This window comes from Rhea pennata, chromosome 2 (assembly GCF_028389875.1).
Source record: "Rhea pennata isolate bPtePen1 chromosome 2, bPtePen1.pri, whole genome shotgun sequence".
Classification (NCBI taxonomy): Eukaryota; Metazoa; Chordata; class Aves; order Rheiformes; family Rheidae; genus Rhea; species Rhea pennata.
The window spans coordinates 130,158,626-130,186,489 of record NC_084664.1 but is presented as its reverse complement, the minus strand read 5'-3'; the positions used below and the strand labels follow the sequence as shown (position 1 = coordinate 130,186,489).

The window sequence follows — 27,864 nt, the reverse complement described above, 5'->3', positions numbered from 1 at the left end:
CTTCAGAGCAAGGCTGAGCCTCTTGCTCAGCACCACAGCCTCTCACACTGCCTGAAACAGCGTTACAGCAGCAGGCTGCTGCAGCCTACCGGCAGCCTCAGCCTTGTGCTAAAGAGCCCTGGTGTTTTCAGCACAAGCAGACAATCCCCCCGCACCTCACTGCTCTTGACTGAAATGGCTTTAAGAAACCTCTTATGTTTTTATCATCATCCAGTCTTGCTATTACATTAGCACATAAACTGAATCACAGCTATGATTCTTTGAACCAAAATCATACCTCATTCACTATAGGACAATTTAGCCTTTAAGTTAAAAATTTCTCCTTATCTTAGTTTCTACTGATTTTTCACCTTTATCAAATAAACAGAGTATAATCTAGTAATTTAAAATTTTATTATAAAGCTTCACGCACAGTCTTAGTGAAACTTCAAACAATATTAAAACAAGTTCCTGTACAAAGTTAGCTCAAAATAGCAAGGAGCCACAACATCTAGCTTTATGTTGCCCCCTTTTGACATCTTTTAAGAATGTGCTCATTTTGATCAAGATATTAAATCAGACTATTACTAAAGAAACAACCTATTTAAAGTGCCTGAGGTAAAGCTTACAAGCCATTGATTTTAGGAATTCAATAGAAATGAAGTATTTAATATAAAAAGGTAACAAGAACAGCAGCAGAACATCCCTTTTCACATAAATTGCGCATTTATCAATGCAGGAGTCCATGATAGCACTTACTCAAGACTTTAAAAAAAACATATCCCCATATTAATTGTTAAAAATCAAAGTTTAGGTTCACACTTGTAGAGTTCTGTAAGTTCTATCCTGATTTAAAGCTTGTATCAAACATTTTTCTCAGTTACTATGACAATGAAGCCTGCACCTACTTTGAGTGGAAAAAAGCTACCAACAGTTTAAGAATGTTGCAGAGGCCCAGTAGTTGCACACTTCAATCAAATATTATTCTTTTACTTTATGAGCCAATGGTATTTGCTTTCTTGAAGATGTTGAAGAGTCTTCATTCTTCCCCCAGCCTTTACCAAGAGGTGTACCAGAAGTTCCTGCTACTGTGGATTTCAGGTTAGCTAACAAACCTCTCTTCGGTTTTTGCTGTTTTGGATCTTCTGCACACAAATGCTTTTTGCGTTCATCAAGTTCTTTCTGCAGGGAAGATACTGTTTCTTCAAGCTCAAGAACACGTTTAGCCCAGTTTTGAAGATTACTCATTTCCTGATCCTATGAGGATAAGATTGCTTTAGGTATTGTGAACATTAGACATAGAACCAGTTTTATATTCCAGTAAATACCTCAGCTATTACTATTCCAAATGGCTCTTCAGTACCTTGAGTTAGAGTACAGAAAACTAACGGGACATCAGATCTAGTTAGAGACTAAGTCTGACTGGAGCAGCTGACAGTAACACTTAGCCATCCCATGCAAAGAACTTCAGGAAGGCTGCTTTTTAGTTCTTAGAATAACTGTCTTAACCTGCAAAATAATTACCAAAAAGCAAAATTGGTCAAATCAAAACCCATATCATGGCTGTAATTCTACTAACAAGGACTGAATAATGCTCCAAATGGGCAGAAACTTAAAGAGACTCTCTAAACCTCATGATTAACAAAACCACCCCTTTATTTTCTTTAATTGGTTCCAAGAATTAAGAAGTTCAAGATGAATGATTTTCAGTCTCAGACTTAAGCTGAAGCATGCAGAAAGTAATTTAACACTCAGAATACTATGTAGTCTTATACCTGCCTTGTTTCATTTGCAGACTGCAAATGAGGCATATGTACAAGATGCCAGGAGTTAAAAAAATCTCAGTTTCTATTTAGGAGTTTAGTTGATGGCCAGGGTCAGATGCATTCACTTTTACAAAGGCCCTACTTTTGAAGGGGAGAGTTCTTCTGTTTCAGTATTAAGTGATTTACCTGCCCATAGCTCTTGTTCAGCTAAGCCACCTCTGCAGGAATGCCAGCATAGCTTTAAAGCCAAAGAATCTTAGGTATTGTTGTGCTTTTGTGCATCAGGAGCTTGCTAGGCCTCAGCAGAGCACTTCATGATTTGAGGAAACTTCTAGAGAGTTCTGAATAGCATTTTCTGTGCTTGACTAAACTGGCATGTTTAGATTAGCAAGAGTTTACAGCATAGAATTACTTACTTAATTCACCAAGCTTATTCCTTAAATCAAAAAGGAGCCTTGTCTTACAAGATAAGGTCAAGGAATGAAACACAAGGGCTGTGAAAACTGACTCTCAGTTTAAATTAGGGATGAAACAAAAAAGCACAAAAGCAACTCAAAAACATTACGCTCATGTTAAAAACAAATAAGACAGAACAGTGTTTTTAGATATCATGATACAGCTATAGATACATGCCACATTATAGTTTCTTTTAAATAGTTGACAAACCTTAAGCATGATTGTATGCTTCAGTCTGCTGTTCTCTTCTGCCATTCTTCTGTAGGCTTCATTAGCTTCCAGTAGGGTTTCATTTAGTTTCTGTATTTTAAACTTCAGAGATTTTATAAGCTGAAAACAAAACCCCTACATATTGAAGTTCAAGACCACATGTTTTATATGAATTTTGTTTATAATTAAAACTCATACAGGCACTATAAGCATTTAAGTGATTAGTATTGAACAGAACAAATGAAGACCAAAGCAACTGAGATGAAATCCGTTTCTCTCAAACCCCTGTGCCCCAACCCATCATTTCTGGTTAAAAATAATGTCATGGTGCATTCAAGGGCCACTGTGCTAAAGCTACTGGGTTTGCACAGACATATGTCAACTACAAAGAATGCTAACACAGGCTAAATTACTCCTGCAACAGTCTGCTCCTTTTCAGTAAGGGTAGTTAGAAAGGTGCGCTCATCTCATTAACACTATTCATGCTCTGAACTGAAGTATAATTATGACAGAAAACATACATCTTCACAGTTGGAGGGAAATACCTACACAGCTGAAGAAAACCCCTGTCCACATTTAAAGGCTGGGAGTGGGAGGGAAGGACAAGTAGCAGCAAGTCACGCATCACACACGCTCAGATATTGTGAAACAAAGCAGAATGGCACTGACGGAAGTAACTGCTTTAAATTGTTCTCACTTCAGGATTGCTGCCTGGCAGTAACTATCTCTCTCATTTTCTAGCCACACAAAACAATACTGAACTTGTATATCAAGCATGAAAGCCAGACTTGCTTTCTAGTTTTTCTGTCAATTTCAAATTTTGATACTAGAAATTGTTGTAGAGCTCCAGAGAACAGGAGCAGAGAACAAATGCCAGGGCCATAAAAATGGGACATTAACCTTGGTAAGGAAAACCAGCTTTCTGGAGTATACTTTTTGGAGTACACTTTTTCAATAGAAGAGAATTTAAGCTCACTTTCCATTTTCATGCTTTATTAGAACCAGCTGGAACTCCTTCTCCAACTTCTACTCTTATTTTCTATTAGGAATTATTCTGGGAAGAGAAAGGAGCAAGGCTGAAGTCTCTTGCCTCCTCCCCAACCTCTTTAAACACGGAAAAAGTAACTACAGCCTAACATTAAGTTCATTCAAGTACACCTTTCCCCCCTACACACCTTACGTGACTAATATTCTGTTTTCCGTAGCATTCTGAAGCCCATGATTTCCACCTCCACATGCCAAGCAAAACAGACTTTTTAAATGGAAGGATAAATTGTCTATTATTGGAGTTTAAGGTGAGGGGAAGAGGATGAGTTCAGCACTAACAGCAAAGACAGGCTTAAGGCACTGTTTTAGCTCTAGATCTAAATAGTTTCAATCTAAATTGATTAACATTCATCCTGTTCCCTTTTGTCCAAGAGGGCAGCATTTCAGAAAGGAAAGCACTGAGGCCATAACAGCAATAACACATTCCAATAAAAGGCCAGCTTTTCCCTCTTTTCCAACTCCCACTATATTCACCATGTGACTAGCTATAATAGCATCTGCCTTTACAAACTAGAGCAAAGCCAGAATACAGCCAGTCTCTTGACAAGAGGCAACAGCTGGGCAAGTGCTGTTTTGTAAGCTTGACACCATTGCAGGAATTCTCATGCTTTTGTCTTCAGTGCAGATCTTTTAATGTTGACTATTCAAAAGTTTAGGTCCACTATCCCCAGATTTATTAAGTGTTAAGCAAAAGCTACCTCCTCCTTCTCTTTGCATTGCTTCTGCAATCCTTCATTGGCTCTCTTCATCTTCTTGTTTGCAAGACCTATAGGCAACAAAAGAGTTTTGTTTATACCCAGTACCAAAAGCCAGTGAAGTATGAATATACAGATTAGATTCCTACCCAGTTCCATGTTACTTTCTGTAGTCTGTGCATCTGAACTTGGACTTTCCGGAGCCAGTCTCCCTGATCGTTCATCAAGTTGCCTTTCCAGTTGCATTATTTTACTCTCTCTCTCCTGAAAGAGGAGGATATGGCAAAATTTGTCTCAAGTGTCTCCTTAACTTGACTGTACTACTGAACATCCTTCAACTATACTACACATGTATATGCAGTTTTTAAATTATTTGAAGTGGAAGTTATGATAGTTATGGTTGAGAAACCACAGTAAAGAATGCCATTCAGATCTTGAGGCCTTCTTCTCAGAGGAAGGAATCTTTATACAGGAGTTAATTCCTCTAGCTTAAGGATTTCCAAATTGTTTTAAGAGCAACCATAATGCAGAAATGAAACTCCAGTGCATCTGTATTAAACACCATTGCCAGTTAGCTTGGTAAAGGAAGAATACATCTCACTGAGCTGAATATTAATCTCCTCATTGCTGTTTGGTACCACCAGATTGCTAGTGTTATGTACCAGAGATCAAACAAGTCTCACCAAGACTTCGATTTTGGCTGCCCACTTCGATTTTATGAAGTGCTCTCCTTCCTCAGTTTTGAATTTTATATCTTAAGCACTTCATCAGTTCTTTGTTTTGCTATGAATACCATCCTATTTGAATCTTCTGTAACATTGGCTGCAAGGCTGAGTAAGAGGCAGTTATATAACTAGAGAGTACTATTAAAACACATTTAAAAACCTACCAAATGAGGTATAATTGAGGCTCAAGTGACCATAAAAGTTGAGTCTAAGAGGGCAAGATCAATTACATTGATCAAATACTAGAAAACAAATGTTTTACTTCTCTCATCTAGTGGAAAATGGAATTGGGGAGAAGGGAGAGCCTTTCAAGACAAGTCTGCCTGCCTGACCTAACAAATAAGGATGTGCTAGATCTGCCTCCTGGCAGCAACCAGAATTTATCTGAGTTTATTTCTAAAAAAGAAAAACCCTTAATGGGAAGTAATACAAGTCATAGCTAGCTCTCAGGTGGATGTTGGAGTCATTCTGATTGCCCTCTAAGCCAATTTGCAAAAGTCATAGCTAGACTGGGCTAAGATCCAAAAGATTATGCGCTAAGTGAAGAAATAACACCATCCCTATGTTGAAAAGGAAATCTTGATTTACCTACAATGTAATAAGAATTATCTAAGCATGAAATCCAGAATTGTTTTAGAAAGAAATTAGGATAAGACTTACAAGTGATCTCTTACTTTTCAAAAGTAACTTATCAGAGACCAATCACAAAGGCCAGGATCTCTCCTTCCCTTCCAGCAGCCAGACTCATTGGTTAGAATGTTATTGTTCTGGTTATGTTATCTAAAGAGAAGAGGTCCACTGCTGAAAAGTCATCCAACAGAAGTCACAGAGGAGTGATTTAAAGAATTATCAAAATTCTTAAGGAGGTCTCCTTAGGGGTTAATCTGTTGAATGTTCTGATGGAAAATTAGGTATTCAGCCATTTGAATAGTATAGTGAATATGCGCAAAAAAAAAGCCACAACGCTTGCAATATAAGACAAGTGTGGAGGAACAGGAAGAACAGAGGCCATTACACAATGCAGTATTTCTTGTCAACACCTAAACTGAGAACTGTAAAAGCAGAAACATATATATACACTACAGTCTACAAGAGAAAACCACTTCCCTCACATCTTGAAAGGACACTGCCTATCAGTGGGGCAAGAAGCCCTGTGCAGGAGAGAGCACTGAGAAAGCAACTCTACTATACACCTTTGTTATTCTATTCTCCCATTACAGAGCTTTGAATAGGTTAAGACCCACAAGTTTCATCCATTGCCTGGATCAGTCATGCATCCATCCAGAGGCTAGACTGTGATAAAGTTGCACATGGTTAACAAGGCTCAGGATTTCAAAGTAGGTTTTCAACAACTCTAGAAAGTATCTGAAACTATTCTCACCTGAAGCCACTGCTGAAGGAGGCACATTCTCACTGATCTGAAATATAATGTTGTCCCAGTTAATATGATCAGGGAGTGGCATTTTCCTTGTGGACTTAACTTCAGATTTTTAGAGCAAAAAGGTAAAACACTCAGTGGTTTACCTCACCACTGATGTAACATTTGCTTAACTAATCTTATAGCCTTCTATGATGGAATGACTGGCTGGGTAGAGGAGGGGAAAGCAGTGGACGTTGTGTACCTTGACTTCAGCAAGGCTTTTGACATTGTCTCCCACAGCATCCTCCTAGGCAAGCTCAGGAAGCGTGGGTTAGACAAGTGGACAGTGGGGTGGATTGAGAACTGGCTGAAAGGCAGAGCTCAGAGGGTTGTCATCGGTGGCCTGGAGTTCAGTTTGAGGCCTATGACTAGTGGTGTCACCCAGGGCTCAGTGCTGGGTCCCATCCTGTTCAACTTCTTCATCAGTGACCTGGATGAGGGGACAGAGTGCCTCCTCAGCAAGTTTGCTGATGATGCCAAGCTGGGAGGAGTGGCTGACACACCCGAGGGCTGTGCCACCATTCAGAGACACCTGGACAGGCAGGAGAGTTGGGCAGAGAGGAACCTCCTGAGGTTCCACAAGGGCAAGTGCAGAGTCCTGCACCTAGGGAGAAATAACCCCAGGCACCAGTACAAGCTGCGGGCTGACCTGCTGGAAGGCAGCTCTGCAGAGAAGGACCCGGGAGTGCTGGTGGATGACAAGTTGACCATGATGCAGCCATGTGTCCTTGTGGCCAAGAAAGCCAATGGTCTCCTGGGGTGCATTAGGAAGAGTGTTGCCAACAGGTGGAGGGAGGGGATCCTGCCCCTCTCCTCAGCTCTGGGGAGGCCTCATCTGGAGTACTGTGTCCAGTTCTGGGCTCCCCAGGACAAGAGAGACATGGAGCTACTGCAGAGAGTCCAGTTTAGGGCTACAAAGATGATCAGAGGGCTGGAGCACCTGTCCTCTGAGGAACAGCTGCGAGAGCTGGGCCTCTTCAGCCTGGGGAAGAGAAGGCTGAGGGGGGGATCTCATCAATGTGTACAAGTACCTGAAGGGAGGGTGTCCAGGGGACAGGGACAAACTCTTTTCAGTTGTCCCATGTGACAGGACAAGAGGCAATGGGCAGAAGTTGAACCACAGGAAGTTCTACCTGACCGTGAGGGGGGAATTTCTTCCCTGTGAGAGTGACAGAGCACTGGCACAGGTTGCCCAGGGAGGTTGGAGTCTCCTTCTCTGGAGATCTTCAAGGCCCGCCTGGATGCAACCCTGTCTAGCATGTTCTAGGTGACCCTGCTGAGCAGGGAGGTTGGACTAGGTGATCTCCAGAGGTCCCTTCCAACCTTACTGATTCTATGATTCTATGAACATGGTACATAAAGCTGACTAACTTTTTTTAGATTGCAGCTTAGTGTACAGCAGGAATCTCTCTGAAGTCACAAGGACCTCACACAAATAGATTCTATGGAAATCCAGAATCTTGCTGTTTAAAGTAGTTGCTTACATCAGAATGAGAATCTCCTACACAAAGGCCTAAAGCAATACAAAAGATGGCAAAGGATTCACTGCAAATATTCAAGTCTTGCCTCAGTTCCTTATAGCACATCTCAGTCTGAATGGTTACAGCAAACATTGCTTCCCACCTATACGCAACAGGAAGACCTAAGTGGCCTTTGAAGCTACTCTGCCCTTTTGCAAGTGCAGCAGCTGAGGTTAAAAGGCTTGACCACAAGAACTGCTATTCAGAGAACTTGGTCTGTCATGTACACCTAGCATTTGCACTTAGTGTCTACTAGGCAAAAGGGAAAAAAAATCAAAACTATCTAATCAGCTCTGATACAGTAAGATACTTTCTATGAATTTGAGAGCACAAAGGATTTCATAAGTCTTGTTTAACTCAGGACCACTGCAATAGAAAGAGACCACTGGAAAAGAGTTCTATACTTTAAGTCCAGAAACAAGTTTGACAGACTAAAGTTAAAGTAAGCATTTACAACACTTACTTTCTTTATTCTGCAAGAGTAGGGCTACATGTTTGTTTTAAAAAAAGAACATTACTTTGACTTGTTACTAAAACCAAAGCATCATTTAGTACTCCAGCTTAAACATGCAACCGACAATAATAATCTAGTATTAGTTTTTGTACAAGTGCCCATTAGCTTTATCCACACAACTCAAAGGTGTGTGATTTCCAGATGTGCTGCTGGGTATTTTTTTTTATACTTGTGTACTTATCATTAAGTGGCATATTTATGCAGTTCTGAGACAGTACATGCACTTTATGTTCTGCAAAAGGAGTAGCAACTTACTGACCACAACTACTGAGCAGTTCTAGGTCTAAGTACATTCAGGAGTCTAAACTGCCTAAAATTTGATCTCACATCAGTTTTACCCCACAATCTTCCCTCTAAATCTTCAGGGCAGAGGCCCATTATAATTACAATAGCTATTTCTCTACTCAATCTCCCACCAGCCCTTAAATTTCTTACTTTACACCTACAGCTCTAAGATCAGGAAGCCCTCAAATATCAAGTATTTTAAGTATGTGCTACACAACCTTAGACAAAACATGTCTCTAGCTATTCAAGTGGCTCTTGCTAAGAACAAGGCTAAACTGAGATGCTACTATTATTTTGACTGTTGTGTTACATTTAGGACTCTCAAATGATGCTGTTAAGGAAAAGCATTGTTTATGGTTAAGATACTTAGGACACATTTTTCAACAGTGAAGTCATACCTCAACTTTCCCCTGCTCAGCTAGAAATTCTTCTATGGGAACATAATGATCTTCAATTTGTTCCATCGCACACATATATGCATGTTTCTTGATGGCTTCTTTATACATTTCAAATTTGCTCTCCAGTTTTTCTTCAAAACTGTCTTTCATATCTTCCAAGCGGTTGCTGAGGAGAATGTTAGTTTAATACATTTGACAACATGTGTTCTCCTGGTAACATCAAAGCTACCAGATCTAATCACTTGCAGTGAAGTTAAGATACCAAGCAGTACTTTTCTCTCCTTTCTCCTTTCTGTTCTTAATGATCCTACAGAGCCACACTGAGACATAAGTTGTTTTGGTATATGCAAACAGAAGTTATCTAGATGAATACATATTTAGTCCTTGAACTCAGTCTCATTTTTGTTATGCTGATCCCTTCTGCTCTTTGGTTTGACAATAGAAATTTACCTGCCAAGTACAGCTAAAGATATCAGTACAAACTCAGCTTCTAAATGAGGCTTTAATATTTCTATTTACAGCTGCAAAAAATACTTATTATCAAGTTTATTTCAATGTGATGCAAGCACCCAAACAAATGGGATTATGGCAGTCGAGGCCTTAAGATGCTCTGTTAATACGTACCTCTGTTGACTAACTTAACTACAGAAGAGCCACAAGCCTTTTGTCATACCAAAGCACAAACCCTCCCCATGAACAACCACCAATACTTCCAGCTACAACTAAGCATCAAGTCACTTTTGAATGAAGTTAAAAGACACACCCTGAAAACTTTGAGTGTAAGCACAGCCCTTGCTTCAATTTCAGTTGAGGTGCTCAAACCTCACAACATACTTTAAATTCTGTTGGCATACTAATAGCACGAAGTGTTTGCACCTATAACACTAGAATCATCCAGGAGCGATATCAGGACTGTTCAAGTCTGAATATTATTTTAAGCTACAGGATTTAGATCTCTTCTTGGGAGATCAGTCAAATGAAGTTTTGTTAAAAAAAAATCCACAAATATGTAACTGTAGCCACAACTACACCTGACTTGACCTAATATTTGAAGTATATTTCTTTAAATAAATGCAAAATTCACCTTGCCTCATTATTTCAAATTAATAGAGCATATGCATTAGTTCTTCTATGATTAATAAAATTCCCCTAGCATAAACACAGAACATAACTTCAGGTTAACCTCTGTTCAGCAATTCAGATTTCAGCTGGAGCAAACTTGCCAACTGAACACACCATCATTTAACACTTGCCCTGGATCTGAAATTGTTTGTGTTTCTGGCCAAGCACACCTGAGATTACTCCAACAGAGAAGTAGTGTCACTGGTAATCTGGACACACTTGAAAAAAATCCCTACATTAGTAACATCTGTGCACACAGCCACAGCAATTTATGCAATAAAATAACAAAGGTTTATAAATCATCTAAGAGTAAAAAGCCAGCAGGATAGTTTGAAGATAAGCAATTCAATCTACCTGAAGCATACACAAATACAGTCACACAACCGATCTGTAAAACAGTTTTAGTATTCCTTTTCATTAGAAGCTTCAGAACTGGCCCACCCTAACTTCTCCAAACAGCACAAGTCATACATACACATATCATAGAATCAGTAAGGTTGGAAGCGACCTCTGGAGATCAGCTAGTCCAACCCCCCTGCACAGCAGAGAAACAAGTGGCCCATACAGGGATTGAACTCACGACCTTGGCATTATTAGCACCACGCTCTAACCAACTGAGTTAAGTTTGATCCCCGTGAATCTTTCACATCTTTTATAGGATTGCTATCTGACTTACCTCCAGGCTTCTTCTGTTTCCAGTAGCTGTCGAAACATTGCTTCTGCCATCTCTCTACGTATCTTCACCTCCAGGAGAAGTTTACTTTGCCTTTCTGCAACTAGCTCTTCCTTTAGGTTCTCAGTAGTTTTCAAGAGATCCTAAATTTAAAATACTTTACTTCAGAAAATAAGCCAGAAATATCTCAATATGAGTGTCAGAGGAAAGACTGATCTATTAATACAGATATTCAGAGGCCATTTCTACAAACCCATGTTTTCAAGGTAAGGGGTGAAAGTATTATTAAACTTCAGTTACTTCTACTGCAAAGACAGCTTTTTTCCATCTTGGTTTCTGCTATCAAAAGTGTTACTAATTTGATACCTTTTGGCATCAAACCTTGCGTTTTGGCACTTGACGTGACTACAAGCTAAAAAAGGCCTTCCTCATTTGCTCTTTCAGACCAGACTACTAAGTCTGGATCTATCTAACAATGAGCAGAAGTTCACAGATCTCATTTGGAAGAGCTTTAGCATATCTCTTATAGCAGAAGTTTCTAGTATTAGAGCTAATACCAATGGCTTTCTTGTGCACAGTTTGGGGTAGATGTATATCTACCTCATGACTAAGAATGGTGATGTCTACTTCCTCTTCCATGGAGGTTTCAGTACCATCAGGGAAATCCTCTACAGATGTGTTAACAAAGTGTATGATAGGCTTGCCATCACTTCCAATTAATTTGGGGGTAAAGTAACTTAAAGTTTTGGGTAGGATCGTCTGGATTACCTGAAAAACAAAAACACAAACCAGAAGTGACCACAGAGATTTATCAATGCTGTCAATACTGTGGACAGAGGAACACTAGAAAGAAGGGGCATAAGTGCACTGTTGTATTTACATTTTATTTCATGATTACAAAAACATTAACAAAACTTATTATGCCTTTAGCAGAAAAAAAAGTCAGTATTGATATAAAGCTTCTAGTTACCGTGCTGTTAGAATACTGAAAGACTATACACTGACAAGCTTAATATGGTTGTCTACAGATAGTGTCAGTTTCTGGTGTAGTTTCCTGAAACTTTCAGTGTAGTTTTCTGAAAAACTGAAAGCAAATCCTTAAGATATTTGTTGCTTCCTAAAATACTGTGACAAGGATCCAACAAGTCTCTCCAGTAAAGACTAAGTTTGTCAAGACAGACTTGATGTAAGACAAGTCAGAGAAGCTAGTGTCCTCAATGCATGCTCTTATAATGGAAATTGCAGCTAAAGATGGAAAAAAACTGACTAGGATCATATTAGACTGATCATTAGACATTTGAAAGGTGCAAAAACTCATCCACAGTTCCTTTGTGCGTCCTGGACATTTTTTTGCTGTGGAACACACCAATACCTCCCCCCTTCATTCCTCCTCCCACCACCACCACCCCACTCAAAGTTAGCTCTTCAAAGCAGCACCTTCCAGGGAAACTGAAAAAGGTTAAGACTAGACATCACTCAAGTCTTCAATTTAAAGAGACTGGTAAGTAGATTTAGCAGGAAAAACAGAATAATTTAGACTTAGTGTTTTTTTTTTTTTTTTTTTTTTTTTTTTTTTTTTTTTAAGAGAGACCTCCAAAGCACAAGAGCACAGCACATTACCTTCAAGCTTTAACTTGCACAAAACTTTATTTGGTATTAATAACTTACACTTAGCCAAATAAGAACAGTGTAGGCACAAGAGATCTTGTGTAGACTGCAAAATGAAAAAGGACATCTCTTTGTAGCACTGCTGTTGTCCAAAAGGTTTGAATAACTCAGCTCATAGACATTTAAGTGATCAAAAGCTTGAATTCAGATCCTGCATTTGCTGAAATATATGCTATAACTAGGCATATCTGAAAGTCCCTAGTCTTTTACACAAAGCATTTGAGGCATAGAATTTAAACAAGCTAGACAGCTGCAGCTATCTTATCTTGCTACAACAAATAAGTTTGAGGATAGAAAAGACTACTGAAAAGTCTTTAGAGAGAAGCTACACGTAGAAAAATAACATGACATATCAAAAGCCCTAACAACCCTGAGGTTCATACAACCCGATCATTCACAGCTCTACAGTAACAGAATGCAGAATAGCTGGGAAAGAAGCTTCCCCCTTACCTGTTTGGCTATAGCTGAAAATTTCATGACATGTAGTGTTTCATCATAGGTGGAAGCACGTTGATTAATATTTACAATCATACAAGCTTTGCCTTTTCCACAGAAGAATGGCTGAAACAGACGAGTCAGTTTGCTCTCTCTGAATGGAATATAGCTTGGCTTCATCCTCACAGAGAAAATAATAAAATTCCAACAAAAAGTTATGAAAGGCCTACGTGATACCATAAGTTCACTTAGACTATATCTCTTCCCTCAAAGATAAAAAGAGAACTATCATTAGGATGCTCATATCTGAGCCTAAACTATTTCAAAGACCAAGGTCATTGCTGGATCTCTGAAGCTCTCCAAAGTATTTAAAAACAAGAGGAGCAAGTAAAACCTTTCTGCACTACAGTCCCTACTGTAAGAAAACATATACTAGAACAACCCAAATGCTAACTACAAGACACTTCTGTCATCTGACAAGTTCACTTGTATAATTTGCAGATGGAAAGGAACATGACAAAATGGAAACTGTACACAAAACATTGTTCATATGCACACACTAAAAAAGCGTGTTAGCTTTGTTTCCAGTTTCCCTTTCCACAATCTCCACAAATAAGAATGTTCAATACAGTTCCAGTGACATCTCAAAGACAACTGATAAGATACTGCAGATTTGCATTTTTAGTCCTCTTACCTTATAAATCTCATCCAGAAACATAATGAGGTACCAAGTTTTAGGCTGAAGGCTAAGTATGCTGTTTAAGATTTGTCACTTACTTTGGATTTTGATTCTGCTTCAATGCTGCAATGCATTTTCCGAGGATATGAAGAGAATTATTAATATTCCCTGCTTCTTTTAGTCTATCTCCAAAGGCTTGTGTTTTATTACACCGCTCTGATCCAGCCAAGTCACAGAAAGACAGTCTGGGTGAAAGAATTAACCAGAACAGAGATACAAACTTGTTTCTAAATAATATGAGAAAAAAAAATCAAACTATATGTCTTCATATTTAAGTCTAAAGTATAAGAACTGGCTCATTTCAGCCCACCTAGAACACCTAAGAAGTTACACTTCTTCAGTGTTGAAGTTTTGTTCTGAAGATACTATGCAGAGCATTTAGAATACCAGTACTAAACTATTTTCCCACATGTAAAAATTCTTGAACAAAACCGTGGCTCCTCTGGCAGTTTTTAGTGCATTTGAAGACTCACATAGACTTCATTTAAAACTCCATACGCATTCTTAGACAAGTATTCACTTCAGGAACCTAATTTTTAACACAATCCCAAGTGCTACCAGTTCCAAGACAAAAGGAATTTCTGAAGCACTTTTGTACAGTGGTGCTACACTATAAAAACACTTGACTTTCACCTTCACTAGTTTCAGCACCAAAACTAATGTAACAAGATACTGTTGCTGATACACTTCAACACACTGTATTTAAAAGGCCAGAAGTCCTTTAACACGATCACCTTATAGCTCTTTATTTGGCTGCAACAGTTACATGCTATTAAATTCAGGCTACTGAATTGCCACTCATGGCTTTATAGCTATGGTCAGAGAAAACTACCCCAAATATTCATGGAACCTCAGTTTTAATATAAACAAAGCTCTTCAAAAATATGAAGTTTCAGAAGGTAGCTAACCTATGTAACCTAATTATTGCTCACCCATACATAGATTTGATTTATATAAAACGAGATGAACTAAGATCATATCCCTTCATACAGCTGAAATAAGTACACATTAATACATACTAATAATGCATATTATCTGTGTGAAAGGATATAATCTTATGATCTCAATCCTTTTAAGTACAAGATGAAGAGCTTTTTCTTGAACATCTAAGTTTTCTGTCCTTCAGTTAGCAGCTGCTGCAAGCTTTGCCAGTGGAATACACTAGACACAGAATGGCAAAGCATACAGAACCAGTCACTTCCTCAGCTTATCTTTCCTTAGAGTATTTATCACTGCACCATCTGACATTAAATGGTATTATTTAATAGTGAAATGCTTATTTATTACCATCTCTGCTCAGTAGAGACAAGAGACAAATCACAAGGAATTAGTATGGAACTAAAATACTCCAATTCAAGACTGCACTCATTACTCTATTTCAAGCTAAGTGGAGAATTAAGAGAAAAAACACACAAAAGAATTGTAACAGCTTCAGGCCAAAACATTAAGTAACTTCCTCCAAATCAGAAGGGACCAGAGAGCAGTAAGGACTTAGCACTGCTCTCACAGGGTATGCCTACATTAGCATTTCAGGTCAGAAGAGCAATTTTGAAGCAAATCTCTTGATGATCCCTTTTAACTGTGCTGTAGATTGCACCACCAAACAGTCACAGATCATACCAGTTGGATTCTTTTGGGATTAAGAGACACTGGAAACTGTGTTCCAGGAACACACCGAACATCCCCAGCCACAAAAATTTAACCCATAAACTAGTTGGTTTGGTCCTAAAGTACAAAGATATTCTCAGCAGTGGCACAGCATCCACACTGGATCTTCAGCACTAGTTGCTGCACTGACTTTAGAGATCAGCTTCTATCAGACAGCCATACAGCTTCTACTAACTGAATAGTGTGGTATTACATACATTATACTACTTTGTCCCAAGTGCTCCCCTGATTATTTAAGACTATATATTTTCCCTGAATTAACAACAGTTTTCACAGGTTCCTGCAGCCAAACCTTAACAGAGAAAGTAGGGAAAAACTTCTATCAGGTTTACAGTCAGTTTATGTAACCAGTGCGCTTCTGATTTCTTCAGCTCCTAGAGGAATTGTCTATTAAAAGTGCACCAGTTTGGAATGCTTATGCCTTATCAACTTAAGCATCAACTGCTTTAAGTCAGCTGCTTAACATTAACTTAATCAACTGAAGCATTCACTTACTCAGAAACACCAAGAACATGCGGCTGATGCTCATCAGTTAGCTTCAGTAGCCTGATTGAAAATATACTGTGACTGGAATGGAAAAGAGTCCTTGTTAATGACTAGAATTATGAAAACTAAGCAGTCACTGAAGCAAAGTAAAACCTGTAGGCCACAAAACATTCACTGCTGAAAAAGTAACAGCAATTAATTCACTAATTTACATTAATTACCTTTGCAATGCATTTCATTTAGCAGCTAATAAAAGTTAAAGTATATTTCGCAACTTTATCTCTTTTTATATAGTAGAAGGAAAAATACCACATTTACAGCCTAGAAGCTGAAATTCTGCCTAGTTCTTCTACAGTTAAATGCTCAGTTTTTGATTTTTCAGTTTTCAGGTTGCATTTGTAATAGTTTAAAGACATAGTTCCTCTGTTTTAACCATCAAGCTACAAAGGCAAGAGGATGGACTTATGCTATATTAAACCAAAGAGAAAATTCCAAAACTAGAAGTGCTCTGTCCCCAGTTTATCCAGTAAATCATGAAGCACATCCTGCAAAAGACAAACAACTCCAGTATAATTTTAAAGCAGGGTTTTACCTATCAGCACAAAGCGAAACTGAATTGAATGATGTATATAAAACCAGCACAATTTAGAAGCAAATGGAAGTCAGTGTATTCCCTGGAGCAAAAGTAGAAAATTCTAAGTACAGAATTCCACCAGAAAAAGCATGGAATTTTCTTCTGCAATTCTTAAAGAAAGCTTGAGTGAAATTCAGGGGGTAGCATAACATGAAATTTAACAGCAACTGCCTATAGTTAATACAGAAGAACATAACTCCTGATTTTTAGAGAAAAAAGTATCCTTAGTGTGATTGTATTAGCTAAATATATAACATGCCCTGTTACTCATTTTTGCATCCTCTTATTAATCTTTCCTGTAATATGTGTGGAAAGGTTATTTTCAACAGAAAGTATATTACCTTCTCCATTTATTTCCTCCCATACCATCAAATCAGATTCTCCCAGAGCTGGATAAGAGCTATGTGCTTAAGGTAAGTTCTTCACTCTTAAGATACTAATGAAAGTCAGCAACAGAACAACAATCAGGATCTAGATAACTTAGCAGTAATGAAAGGTACTGTAAGCCACACATATTCCTATGTCCCTGTTGACAGGCTTTAGATTTCTAAGAGTTATACTGCTAAAGGAGTGATTAAAAGAATTATTCAGATTTTCTTTCTACATCCTTGCACAGCAAAAGCCCACCCAGCTTCACTAGTGTTTGCCAAGACCTGCAGCCCTGCTGGCACTTCAAAATGAACGTGTTTTGATCTGCCTTAGTTGTACAAAGCTATGAATGGCAACTGAAGTCCAGCTACTATTAAAGTTGTCTGGTCTCTCCACACCCATCTTAGATTTCTTCCAGAAAGGAGATTTCTTAAAATCAGAATAATCAAGGAAATTCTTAAACTATTATTGAAGAGTTGCTCATTGCAGAGAGACTATAAAATCTTCTCCTCCTTCCCCGCCGAGAAGAGACAGGGTATGCTTATAATTAGAGAAACAAATCAACAAACCTCCTACTTGATTGCTCGTTCATTCTAGTACATGCAAAGCTTCGGTTCTTATTTCCAATTTTTAGTATTTTGCAGGCTTCTTCAGTGCTCTGCACATTAATCCACTTTAAGTCTGTGAAAAGAGACTTTTTTCAGACACTTCTGATCACTAGTTAAAATTCTATGAAACCATACAGGTAATAAGATAGTATTACCTTTAATATAAGAATTTCCTCCTTGATCCTCACAAATTCTTAAGACTCTGCGTTTCTGATTTTTTGATGTAGACAATACATTTAGTAGGTCATACACATATTCATTATAAATTTCATAAAAGGAAATCCACACAGATGCTTGTGTTCTTTGGTGCATGTTAGTCCTATATATGTCAGGTGGAACAAAGTTTTTTTCTGACAACCAAAAGAGAAGAGCTCAGTGATCAAACACTTCATTGATGAACCTTAATTTACTTACTAAACTCCAGTACTAAAGCAGTGTGCCGAACCTTTTAGAAGAGGCTTGCATATACATGTGTGGTACAGTGAGATGCACTGTAGTGCATAACTTCCAAGTTTATGCAAGAACATTTGTATTTCTCCAGAGTCATCTATAACCAGAATATGCACAAGATGAAGTTCTTAACCATTCCCTCTGCTTACCACAAGCTTTCGCAGTTTGTCCATTAGCCTCTTCCTCCCCAAAAGGTAAAAAGCATTTTTGGTAGCTTTGCACATTTCTCTCTCCATTTTAAGCTTAGTTAAAAAAATATTTTCTACACTGTATATAGTATGGCAATTTTTAAATCCTCTGAGTTACCCACTTCCATTCCTAAATTCCAGAATTTCTATTCATAATTGCATTGGAATTTTCCACTTTCTTTACCTAGTGAATCAGAAGGTAGACTTTTCAAAGTAGAATTGATAGATGAAGTAGATTCCAAATGATATGCATTTGTAACAGTATTCAAGATGCTTTCTGTATCCTTAAAAAAAATAAGAAACTGTTACATCTAGATAAACAGACGATGAGAACAGCAGAAGAAAAATAGAAGATGACAGTAATTCCACTATTTAAGAGTTCAATATTCAAGGAACATTAAATATTAAGCCACACTTACTTCCACGCCAAATGAAGTGTTTCTAACACTGAACTTAAGATACACAAGAATTTTTGCCTCCTGTTATTCCTAGCAGCCTGTCTTGGAGGCTAATTGCTGTTAACATGAGACCTACTTTACAGTTCAGGGAGAAACAAGGCAATAGACTCTCCATCTGAATGTAACAGTCAAGAATGCCTTTATGAACTACTACATAAATTTGAATGGTATTACAACAAACCAGACGAGCTGGAGAAGTAAGTCTTCCAGAAGCAGATGGCTGTGTGTGTGTATGTGTTGGGGGGCAGGGGAGGGAAAGAAAGACTAAAGCAGTCTTATTTCTTCTTATTTGCCTGGAACAAATCACATTTTGAAAAAGTCACAGGCTTGTGTCAGGCTTGGCAGGGTGAGTCAAACTTATTTTAAGACCTCAAAAAGGAAACGATAGCTTTATAAAGTACTTGAAGATCTGATAAACCAATAACCTATGACTCAATTAAAAGGCCATAAGTCTTGTATGGATAACAGCACAGTTTAAGTATACACCTTCACTGAACTCCATTACATAAACAAAATTATTTTAAAACCTCCCACTAGAGAATCCTGTATCTTCAAGTACTACTTTCCCTTTTCCACCTTATTTTATATACCAGTACACACTTTCATTAGGACATTCACTTCTATTTCCAAAAAGCAATCCTGAGAGACAGTCACCCCACAGTACAACAGGGGAGCAGATGTTTAGAAAGTAGTAAGTCTCAGACAATGGTTCACCTGTTACAATGCAGTGACAGGCAGCACTAGACAATTCATAGTAAGCCTATGTTACTGAACTTTTTATATCCAAAACAGAGTGGTTCAGGTTTTTTTTTAAACAAACAGAAAGGAAGTCAGCTGTTGCATTTTAGATGCAAATTGCATGAGATTTCATTGCCATTTATTTTATAACATCCACTTATAAATGTTCACTTTGCCAAGACAGGCACTGGTAATATATTCAATTATTTATGTTCTAGAGTAGTTAAGTGACACCACTAGCAGGAACCCTATTCATTCTGTTTGTAAAGCACACAGCAGGATTATAAAGCAAGGTACAAGACTCATATGTATGGCACATATGTCAAAGATGGAGTACAAAAACAATGCCCCAATACTTGCATGCATGATAAAGTATAAGTTTTTACAAAGAGAATTCAACAAAACTGAGTTAGCTATGTCACTGTACTAGTCTTCAACTCATGAGACTTAATACAAAAAAAAAACTGCCTAAAAACAAGTGGGAACAAAAACCAACATTATTTTCCAGAGGCAGAAGCTGACAATTGACAGGGAATAAGAGAAGACAGGTGGGAGTTGCAGTGCAAGTAAAGCAGCTTTTTAACTCAGTAAAAAAGAAATATTTAATCCAGTATATTTAATCCCCTGGTGAAAGGGAAGAGGATGTGAAGCATGCACAATAACTTTTTGCAGCAGTACTTTAATGTTCTACTGTTCATATAAACTCTAAATACAAGGGTATTGCAGTAATTCAGATCAGTTTATGCTGAGAGAATAAAAGGAACAGTGGCACAACATGTAATTTACACAACATGTAAATTGAGCCTGGGAAAAGGGCCTACAGAAATCCACAAAAAACAAAAACCATCCCACCAAGCCTTATCTGCTCTCAGATTACAAGCTTAAGTGAATAGCATTGCTGTTCTGATGCTCACAAGCTGTCAAAAAGCATGGCTTCAGTATTGGTGATAGCTGAGCTATCAACATGAAGCATTGCAGCAGACCTGTGAGCAGCAGCATAGCCAAAATAGTCCAGTCTGTCACGCATTATTTCCTATATGCATTTTTTCCTATATGCATTTTAATTTTCCTTCCCAATGGTGTAGGCTTGCTTACTTTTCATTGTACTGCATCAGCATCTAGACCATTTACTATAACATTCAGTAACTGACAAACTTCTCTATGTTAAATCATTGATTTGATTAATAACTCCAAGAGTTGCATTCAAAATACGGTATCTGACCTCCTGTTCTACACCTTGAGTTGCCGCTTGTCTTTCCTACAAGTCTGTTGGTTTCCTGAAGACTCTAAAAATATTTACCCACCACTTCTCTTAACTCATTTTCTTTAGGATCCCCACCCTTACACACACAGAGGGCATGTGCACTTAAGACATTCACAAAAGAAATGTGATCTTTAGCATGTTTTACATTTTTCATCTGAGGTCTTTCCTCAAAAATGTTAACTAAATTCAGAATAAGTGAAGTTCAGTGCACAGAGTTTAAATTAAGCAATAGAATTTAGAGTGGAACCTCACATACGATTTTGATTCTAGAAGAATATTCTTTGAGAGCTAACTGGAGTGCTTTAAGAATATTAATATCTTTATTAAAGATATTAAAGACCAAATAAAAAAAGTCAATCACTAATTCTAGACTTGCTTTGAATGATAGTGAGATGAACCTACTGAACTTTTAGATTAAGTCAGCCCCCATTTCTGATTTACCAGACTAAAGATATTCAGACTACAAGGAAAAAGGTAGATATCTTGTGATAGTTTGCAATCGGACTTAGAAGTATAAGGGTTGCACATTCAGTAGAGCTTGTTTCTTACACTGCAACTGAAAGAACTGGATAGAGATATTGAGAACAGAAGGCTGCCAAAGGAAAGATTTTTCTATTCCACTTATATTCTTCAGAGACTAGAAATACAAGTTAAGATATATACAATCCCCTAAAGCAGATTGCAGTCCTTCCAGGAATTTAATTTGGTGACATGTCAATTTGCTTTCTGCATCAGAAAAATTCTTTGTGAAGCTATAAGTTACAGGTTCACAAACTTTTAAATATGACTTAAGATTGTCTTCTTTCAGAAGGGACTCTTCTGCTTTGTTACCTCTGCTAAAAAGCTGTCACTATCTCCACTGAACCAGTAGATAGTTGCTCAAATTCTAGTATAGATGCAGCCTAAGGGAACTGAACAAAAAAAAGACTTGCTGGGGAACAAAAAACAGCTTTTAGATAGGTCAGCTTTCTGTCTTTTCAAGGGCTGGCATCAAACAAGTGCCAAAACCACTCCCCTATGGAAATTCAGGCTTTGGCTTTTGCAATGTTTTTATTTTGAATTATGTACTGATGGCTGCAAAAAGTTCTTCCAGTTTACTCCAAGTTCTAAAAGTGGCAAGTTGCCTTATTTTTCAATGTTCACAAAGTACCCATACTATAGATTAAGATAAACTTAATGACTTTAACAGTTAAACCGAGATTTATTAGAACTAGTCTAATTGCTAGAAAGGAAGTTTAAAAATCTTTATTCTTTAAGCAGTATTTGGTTACTGACCTCTTTTAGTGAGGCAAGAATGGTAGTCTTTATGGTTTCCTCTTGCTTAACCTGTGCATCTTCTAGTTTCTTAACATCATTACTCAAATATGGTTTAAAATTCATCTTCAGGTATTGTCTTCCCCTTATGTGCTTAAAAATCACATCAAGTGAGCGAGGCAAAATACCAAAGTCTTTTGAAGACCCTTAAAAATAACAATAAAAACAAGATTTAGACATTCACACGAACTTCTCAATAGATTTGACTTGGTTGTTATATATGCTTTTTGGCAAACATTTTATACCTTGGATAGTGAATGTCTTGCCTGAATTTGTAACTCCATAAGTAAACACTAGTCCATTTACTCCATTAACATATGCTCTTACTATTTCTCTCATTGAGCCTTCAAAAAATTCACTTTGAGTAGTTTCTGGTCCAAAAACCTTTGGGAAGGGAAAGAGCAGAGAATAAAAAGTGGATGAACATATATAAATTTAAAAAAATATGCTTAATATATCATCATATAAGCACTGAATAATACTGACCAGTTTTTCAAAGCAAGCTGAGCAGGGGATACCAGCTCAGTTTGTCTTGCCTCAATCCCCTCTAGTTCAGGGTTTTCTCTTGGGTTATCATAGCATGTCTGCTTAACTCTGAGATACACTCAGACTTGCACTTACTCTTGAATATCTTCCTGTTCCTAAGATAAACTGCTCAGAATGCTATTGAATACATTCCTTTTAGTGGATATTTTCAAGAGCTATGCTCTTAACTCTGTAACAATCATCCACAGTTGAACAGAAAATGAGCAGTTACAATGGTCTAAATGACTTACTAATCACGCAGCAGTTTATCTTTTAATACTGGAAGTTCTTGCAATAGGTGAGTTTTTTTAAATCAAGAAAAAACTTGCTTCCAGTGTAGAAGGTTCAAGTGCTTAGGCTGCTGTTCTTTCAATAAAGAACTACATCATTAAAAACATGCTTACAGAAATCCCTTTAAACACCTGAGTTCCTGTAACACTTCCCAGATGAGGTCATGTAGAAACAGCAAAACCACAGTGAGTCTGCACCTACAATAAATTTCTGTGGCATCTAATCAAAGAAAACAGAACTCTCAAAGAAGCCTCCTTGTCTCATCTAACTGGCATCTCCACTGTAACACAGCTTCCTTAACAACCTAGAAGTAATAAGCAGTATGCTTTTTAAGGCAAGATGTACTAGACATAATTCAAAGATGAAAGATTATATTTGTACAATACAATAGAAACGCTTCAATTTTCAGCATTATAGTGAAAAATCATAAATAAAAATATGAAAAAATGTTTGCCTGAGAAAACGTGAATCTGTGTACAGAATGGCCAATCCCTCTTTCACTGTTTTTCATTGCAGAAGACTCTTTGGGTGCATGAAGAGTTACTGTCTGAGAATCTTCAATAGTTACACAACCCTTAAAAAAAACAAGACAAAGTAAAACAAAACATCACCCTACATTTAAAAGGAAAATTACATTAAAAAGAAAATAGTGTTTTCATCCATTTACTGAAGCTATGAACAGTTGCAAAATTCATATTCTCTCTTAAGATACTCAACAACTACAAAGACACTTCTTTCTCATGAAAGAAAGCAAATAAAGTTAAGGCAATTGTCTGAAGTTTTGTAGAAGGTTTAACATTGTTCCAGGATTCCTTACAGCCTCTTTCTCACACTTCCTGAACACTACTATATTATGATTCTGGCTTACAGTACCCTATATATAAACTGTGTGAACAGAGCTATATAGAAACTTAGTAGTTTTCCACTTGAACCATTTTCAGTGAAAAACAAGCTATGATCAACAAAATAAGACAGATTTGAAGCACGATCCTTTGACAGATAGATGGTGTCATCACTGAGATCTGAATTGGTTTCATGTGTAATTTGATTGCTAGGTAATTATATCCAACATTTACTTAGTTAAGAAATAGCATTCATTTAACTAGACAAATACAGAACAACCAGAGAATTTGACAGTAGACAGGCTAATAAAATCTGAGCTACTAAAATAGCTTAAAAGCATTCTGAAGCATCAGCACAAGGATTATTAACTGCTACTCAATCTGACATTTTAAAGGCTAGCCAGAGCTGGTAATACTAATAATCTGTGTAGCATGTACATATCAAGTTTCTCAGCAGTCTCATTTAACAAGTCAGTTTATCAACTGGTTTAGAAGCTTTAAGAATGGGTACTAAACTCAGACCAAACACTTGCTCCATCTGTACAATGCTTGAACCTGTTATACTGTCTGGATACAACTGGTAATTGTATAAAGACTATAGAATTTCATCCTGAGCACTTTTGCCTCGCTTGCTTATGTTACTGTCTCTGTAAGCAACAACAGATGAGTTAACTTGTGGAATGTCTCCATTTGAAGCATGAACCTACAACTATGATTAATATATATTTTTAATGTGTTAAATATTTGGAGAAAAGATTGTTTCCGAAAAATAGGCATAGCAGGGAGAAGAAAGAAGAATTAATTTGATCTCTCTATTATAGAGATAAGAAGGCTTTTCTATTTGTTACCAAGCACATTCCTCATGGATACAGGTGATAGTTAAGATCATCAGTAACACAACACATACTAAATGTTAAAGAATTTTCTTGCAGATTGATTCAGAGTTTTTGGAGGCTGAGAAGGAAAGCCTTCATACAGTGCAAAACTAATACATATAGCTAATATATCAAAAGATCAACTATTTGATGAAGAACTACATGAAGGCAAGAGTTAAGAAACTTAATACAAATTGCAATATTTGCAGCCCCTGCTTTAAAGAACATAAACAAATGAAATAGTAGTTTCATTAATGGTAGGTATTTAGAGGTTTCCCATTCCGAAGAGGAATGAGAAAGAGGTAGCCTGTAGAACAATTTGTTTTTGTTGATCAATTTATCCTTACAGTCATCTCAAATCGTTGAATAACTCCACACTGGAAACACTGTGCCAGGTCATACAGCTGAACAAGAAAGGTCTGAAGAAAGGTAAATGGGTTCTGGAAAAGGCATTCAAGTGAAGAAAATAAGAAGGTTCCAAACTTGGCAGATTAAATGCAAAATGACAATTACACATGGGAATGGGCAAAGAAAGAAGAAAAACACACAACAAGCAAACCTCAAGAAGAAAATCAGCTAAAGATCAGAACCAATATTAAACCCTTATTCTAATGGGTCAGCAAAAAAGAGTCTATCAGGAAGCCTATGAGGTCTAGCAATGATCACTGCTGACAGAAGATACACTGCAGCGGCCTTGTACTCTGAAGAAAGCCAAACTTCTCATCGGTGTTCACAATGAGGGGAAAAAACAGTATTCACACACATGCATGCGTGCATGCACAAAACACTGAAGCCTCTAAAACTGATAGAAGAAACCACAGATGTTATAGAACAAATTGACAGAACAAGGCATTTACCCACTCAAGCATTTAAGGAACTCAAATGTCAAAAACCTGTATTATTCCTCAAAGTGCATAATCTCTTGTATGATATCCTTTGTTACTCAAACACTGCACAGAGCTGAGAGCGATACCAGTTTTTAAATAAGGTACCAGTGGAGTTTTGCAGAACTACAGGTACAGGGAGTGTGTGCAAGCATGTTTGTACCAGGCAAATTACTAAACCTTTGATTAATAAAACCCACCCCCATACACCACATTCACCCAGGCATCCACTAATTCTATTTGGAAGTAGTAAACACGACTTTTTATAAAAGGAAATCTCATCTTATAATATAAGCTGTTCTTCAGGGAGAAAAATAACTTGACTCTACAACTAACCTGAGATTCATTGTTTTCAAGCTCTGCTAAAGAAAAGGGCCGCACTCTCAAGAAGACTTTCAAAGGTTGATACGCCTATTCATAAAGGAGAAGAGTGTTACAATTTTCCCTTTTAAAATTGGACACTCCCAAAATGACTTATCAGCATACATCTGATGCAGTATTTCCCATCTTACTGCCTCCATTTCTCCTCCCGTGTAAACTTCATACCCTAAGCAGTCATTTGTCTCTTGACTGTCTGACATCCTAAAGTAACCCCTTTTTCATTCAAGCCCCCCTTCCCCTGCTGCATTTAGAGTTCTTTCGTATGACCAAGCCAACACTATGATTTCAAAAGAGCACGTTGAGAATTAAATTGCACTGCTTCCACCTTCTGGTCACTGTGTGCACTGAATTCAAGCAGTATTTTCTAATAGCTGCTCTGCAGTTCTGTACTTCCATTTCATATGGAGCATATTCAGTTATTAGATCAACACCTTTTTACCTTCAGATAACTTTCTTTCTACCATCCAGTCAGGAAAAGTCTTCCCATCTAGACACAGTGATAATAGTGGGAGATTTTTACAGCTATCCCAACATCCTTTCCTTTCTTAGAGCTCAGATGTCTCTACTTTGGCAACTTCCTCATTTAGCAGAAAGATTTACCAGACTTTTCTAGAGCCCTGTGGTGACCAGCACTCTACTAAACATAGTCACCTGAGGGAACTCAGTTGGGAAACCTACTATCCTAAATGGAATGATTAAGTTTCATCAGAAATAGTTATTTTATCTTCAAAATCAATATGCAGTATTATCATTTTTTATTTCCAAGCATCTAAAAGGTTTTCAGCAAGGACATATAACCTTTTCAGCCTGCTAACCAAAACAGTAGGGTTCCAATACATCCAAAGTACAAGCACTGAAATTCTTTACTTCCTTCTCAAAAGTCTAGAACAGTATTAACCATTCACTACTGGACATGATCTAATTATTTAGAAATTAGCAGAAGAATCAAATATATCTTCAAGGCAAGGGAAGAGATATGTTCTTACTGAGGATGTATTTTTCAGAATCAAAGCTTGAAGAAAAAAAAAAGCATAATTATAAGTCATATTCCAAAACCCATCCACACCTCCTGCTCCTCTGTATTAGGCAATACTGTTGACTCCATAGGTGAGGATTTACCCCCTAAATCCAGAAAAGAAATCGATTCTGACATATCAGATACTTCTGCAGAGACATAGTTTTTCCCATCATCCATTGTTCTGTGCTGATGAACTTTCAAGAAAAAAAAATGACATTGTTTTGTCAGAGAACAGGCAAAAATATACAGACTGAAACAGGGATCAGGTTAAACTGTATGCAACCAAACACTTCTTAAGAAAGTAAGGTCCTCATCATAAGTTTGCAAGTATGAATTAAAGACCAGACAGCTGGGGTACATTAAGACACATAAGCCAAAGCACACTAACTGCCCCAGCCAGTTAACTGCTCATGCACCTGGAAGAGCTGGGGACACAGCCGGTATCCCTCACTCCCCAAAAGGCTAAACACCCCCAGCTGCCAGGAGCTCGGCCCCTCAGCACCCCCTCCAGGCACAGCCCCAGCCCGCAGTCAGCGCTTTGGCACCGAGACCAACGCGCCGGTTTGGCCTCAGTGAGCCGAAGCATCGCCAGCCCGGCAAGGCGACCCCAGGGGCCGGGCAGGCACCGCCGGGCGCGCAGTGAAAGGTCTCAAGCCGCCCCGCGGCGGGAGCGAGGCCGGGCATGGCGGCAGCCGAGCACCGCCCCGGCCGCCGGCGCGCGCGGCACCAACGGCCGCCACCGTGCCCTGCGCGCGCGGCACCAACGGCCGCTACCTTGCCGCGCGCGGGAACCCCAGAAACGCCCCCTCACCGCCGGCGGCGGGAGGATTTGAGCGGGGGGAGCCGGCCGCTGATTGGCCGAAAGGGAGGGGGGGCAGGGAGCGGGTTACCGCCGCCGCGCGGCTCCCGCCTCCGCCCGGCAGGCGGCGTCGCCGCACAGCGCAACGCGGCGGGCGGCCCGGCGAGCCGCGGCGCCGGCGAGGCCCTGCGCCGGCGTGCGGCCGTGACGCGCGGTGTGGTACTTTCAACAGGCGAAAGGCGAGGGGGTTTGTTATGAACGGCAGAGGGGCAGCGTGAAGTGATGCCAGCAGTTACAGCCAAAGGAGTAAGTGTCTTCAGCTAGCTGAGAGCGTGCTGGGGCGGGGGGAGGAGGGGAGTGAGAAACAGGTATCTAAGTATTTCCATCAGAAGTTATGTAAAGTTACTATGACTGCTAGGT

The 27,864-nt window shown here is 38.5% G+C and overlaps 1 protein-coding gene across 1 annotated transcript; it reads right to left on the bottom strand.

The window, feature by feature from the left end:
• Positions 1-960: 960 nt before the first annotated feature.
• LOC134136625 (kinesin-like protein KIF20A) lies at positions 961-27,329 on the bottom strand. Its single transcript, XM_062568539.1, is given in 21 exon segments — positions 961-1,236; positions 2,412-2,531; positions 4,157-4,224; positions 4,303-4,417; positions 9,016-9,181; positions 10,814-10,953; positions 11,411-11,578; positions 12,929-13,094; positions 13,691-13,837; positions 15,816-15,887; positions 17,379-17,490; positions 17,573-17,767; positions 18,240-18,343; positions 21,580-21,646; positions 21,649-21,687; positions 21,787-21,975; positions 22,075-22,213; positions 23,100-23,219; positions 25,583-25,657; positions 26,694-26,839; positions 27,191-27,329. Coding segments are annotated over 21 exon segments (2,763 nt in total).
• Positions 27,330-27,864: the final 535 nt, after the last annotated feature.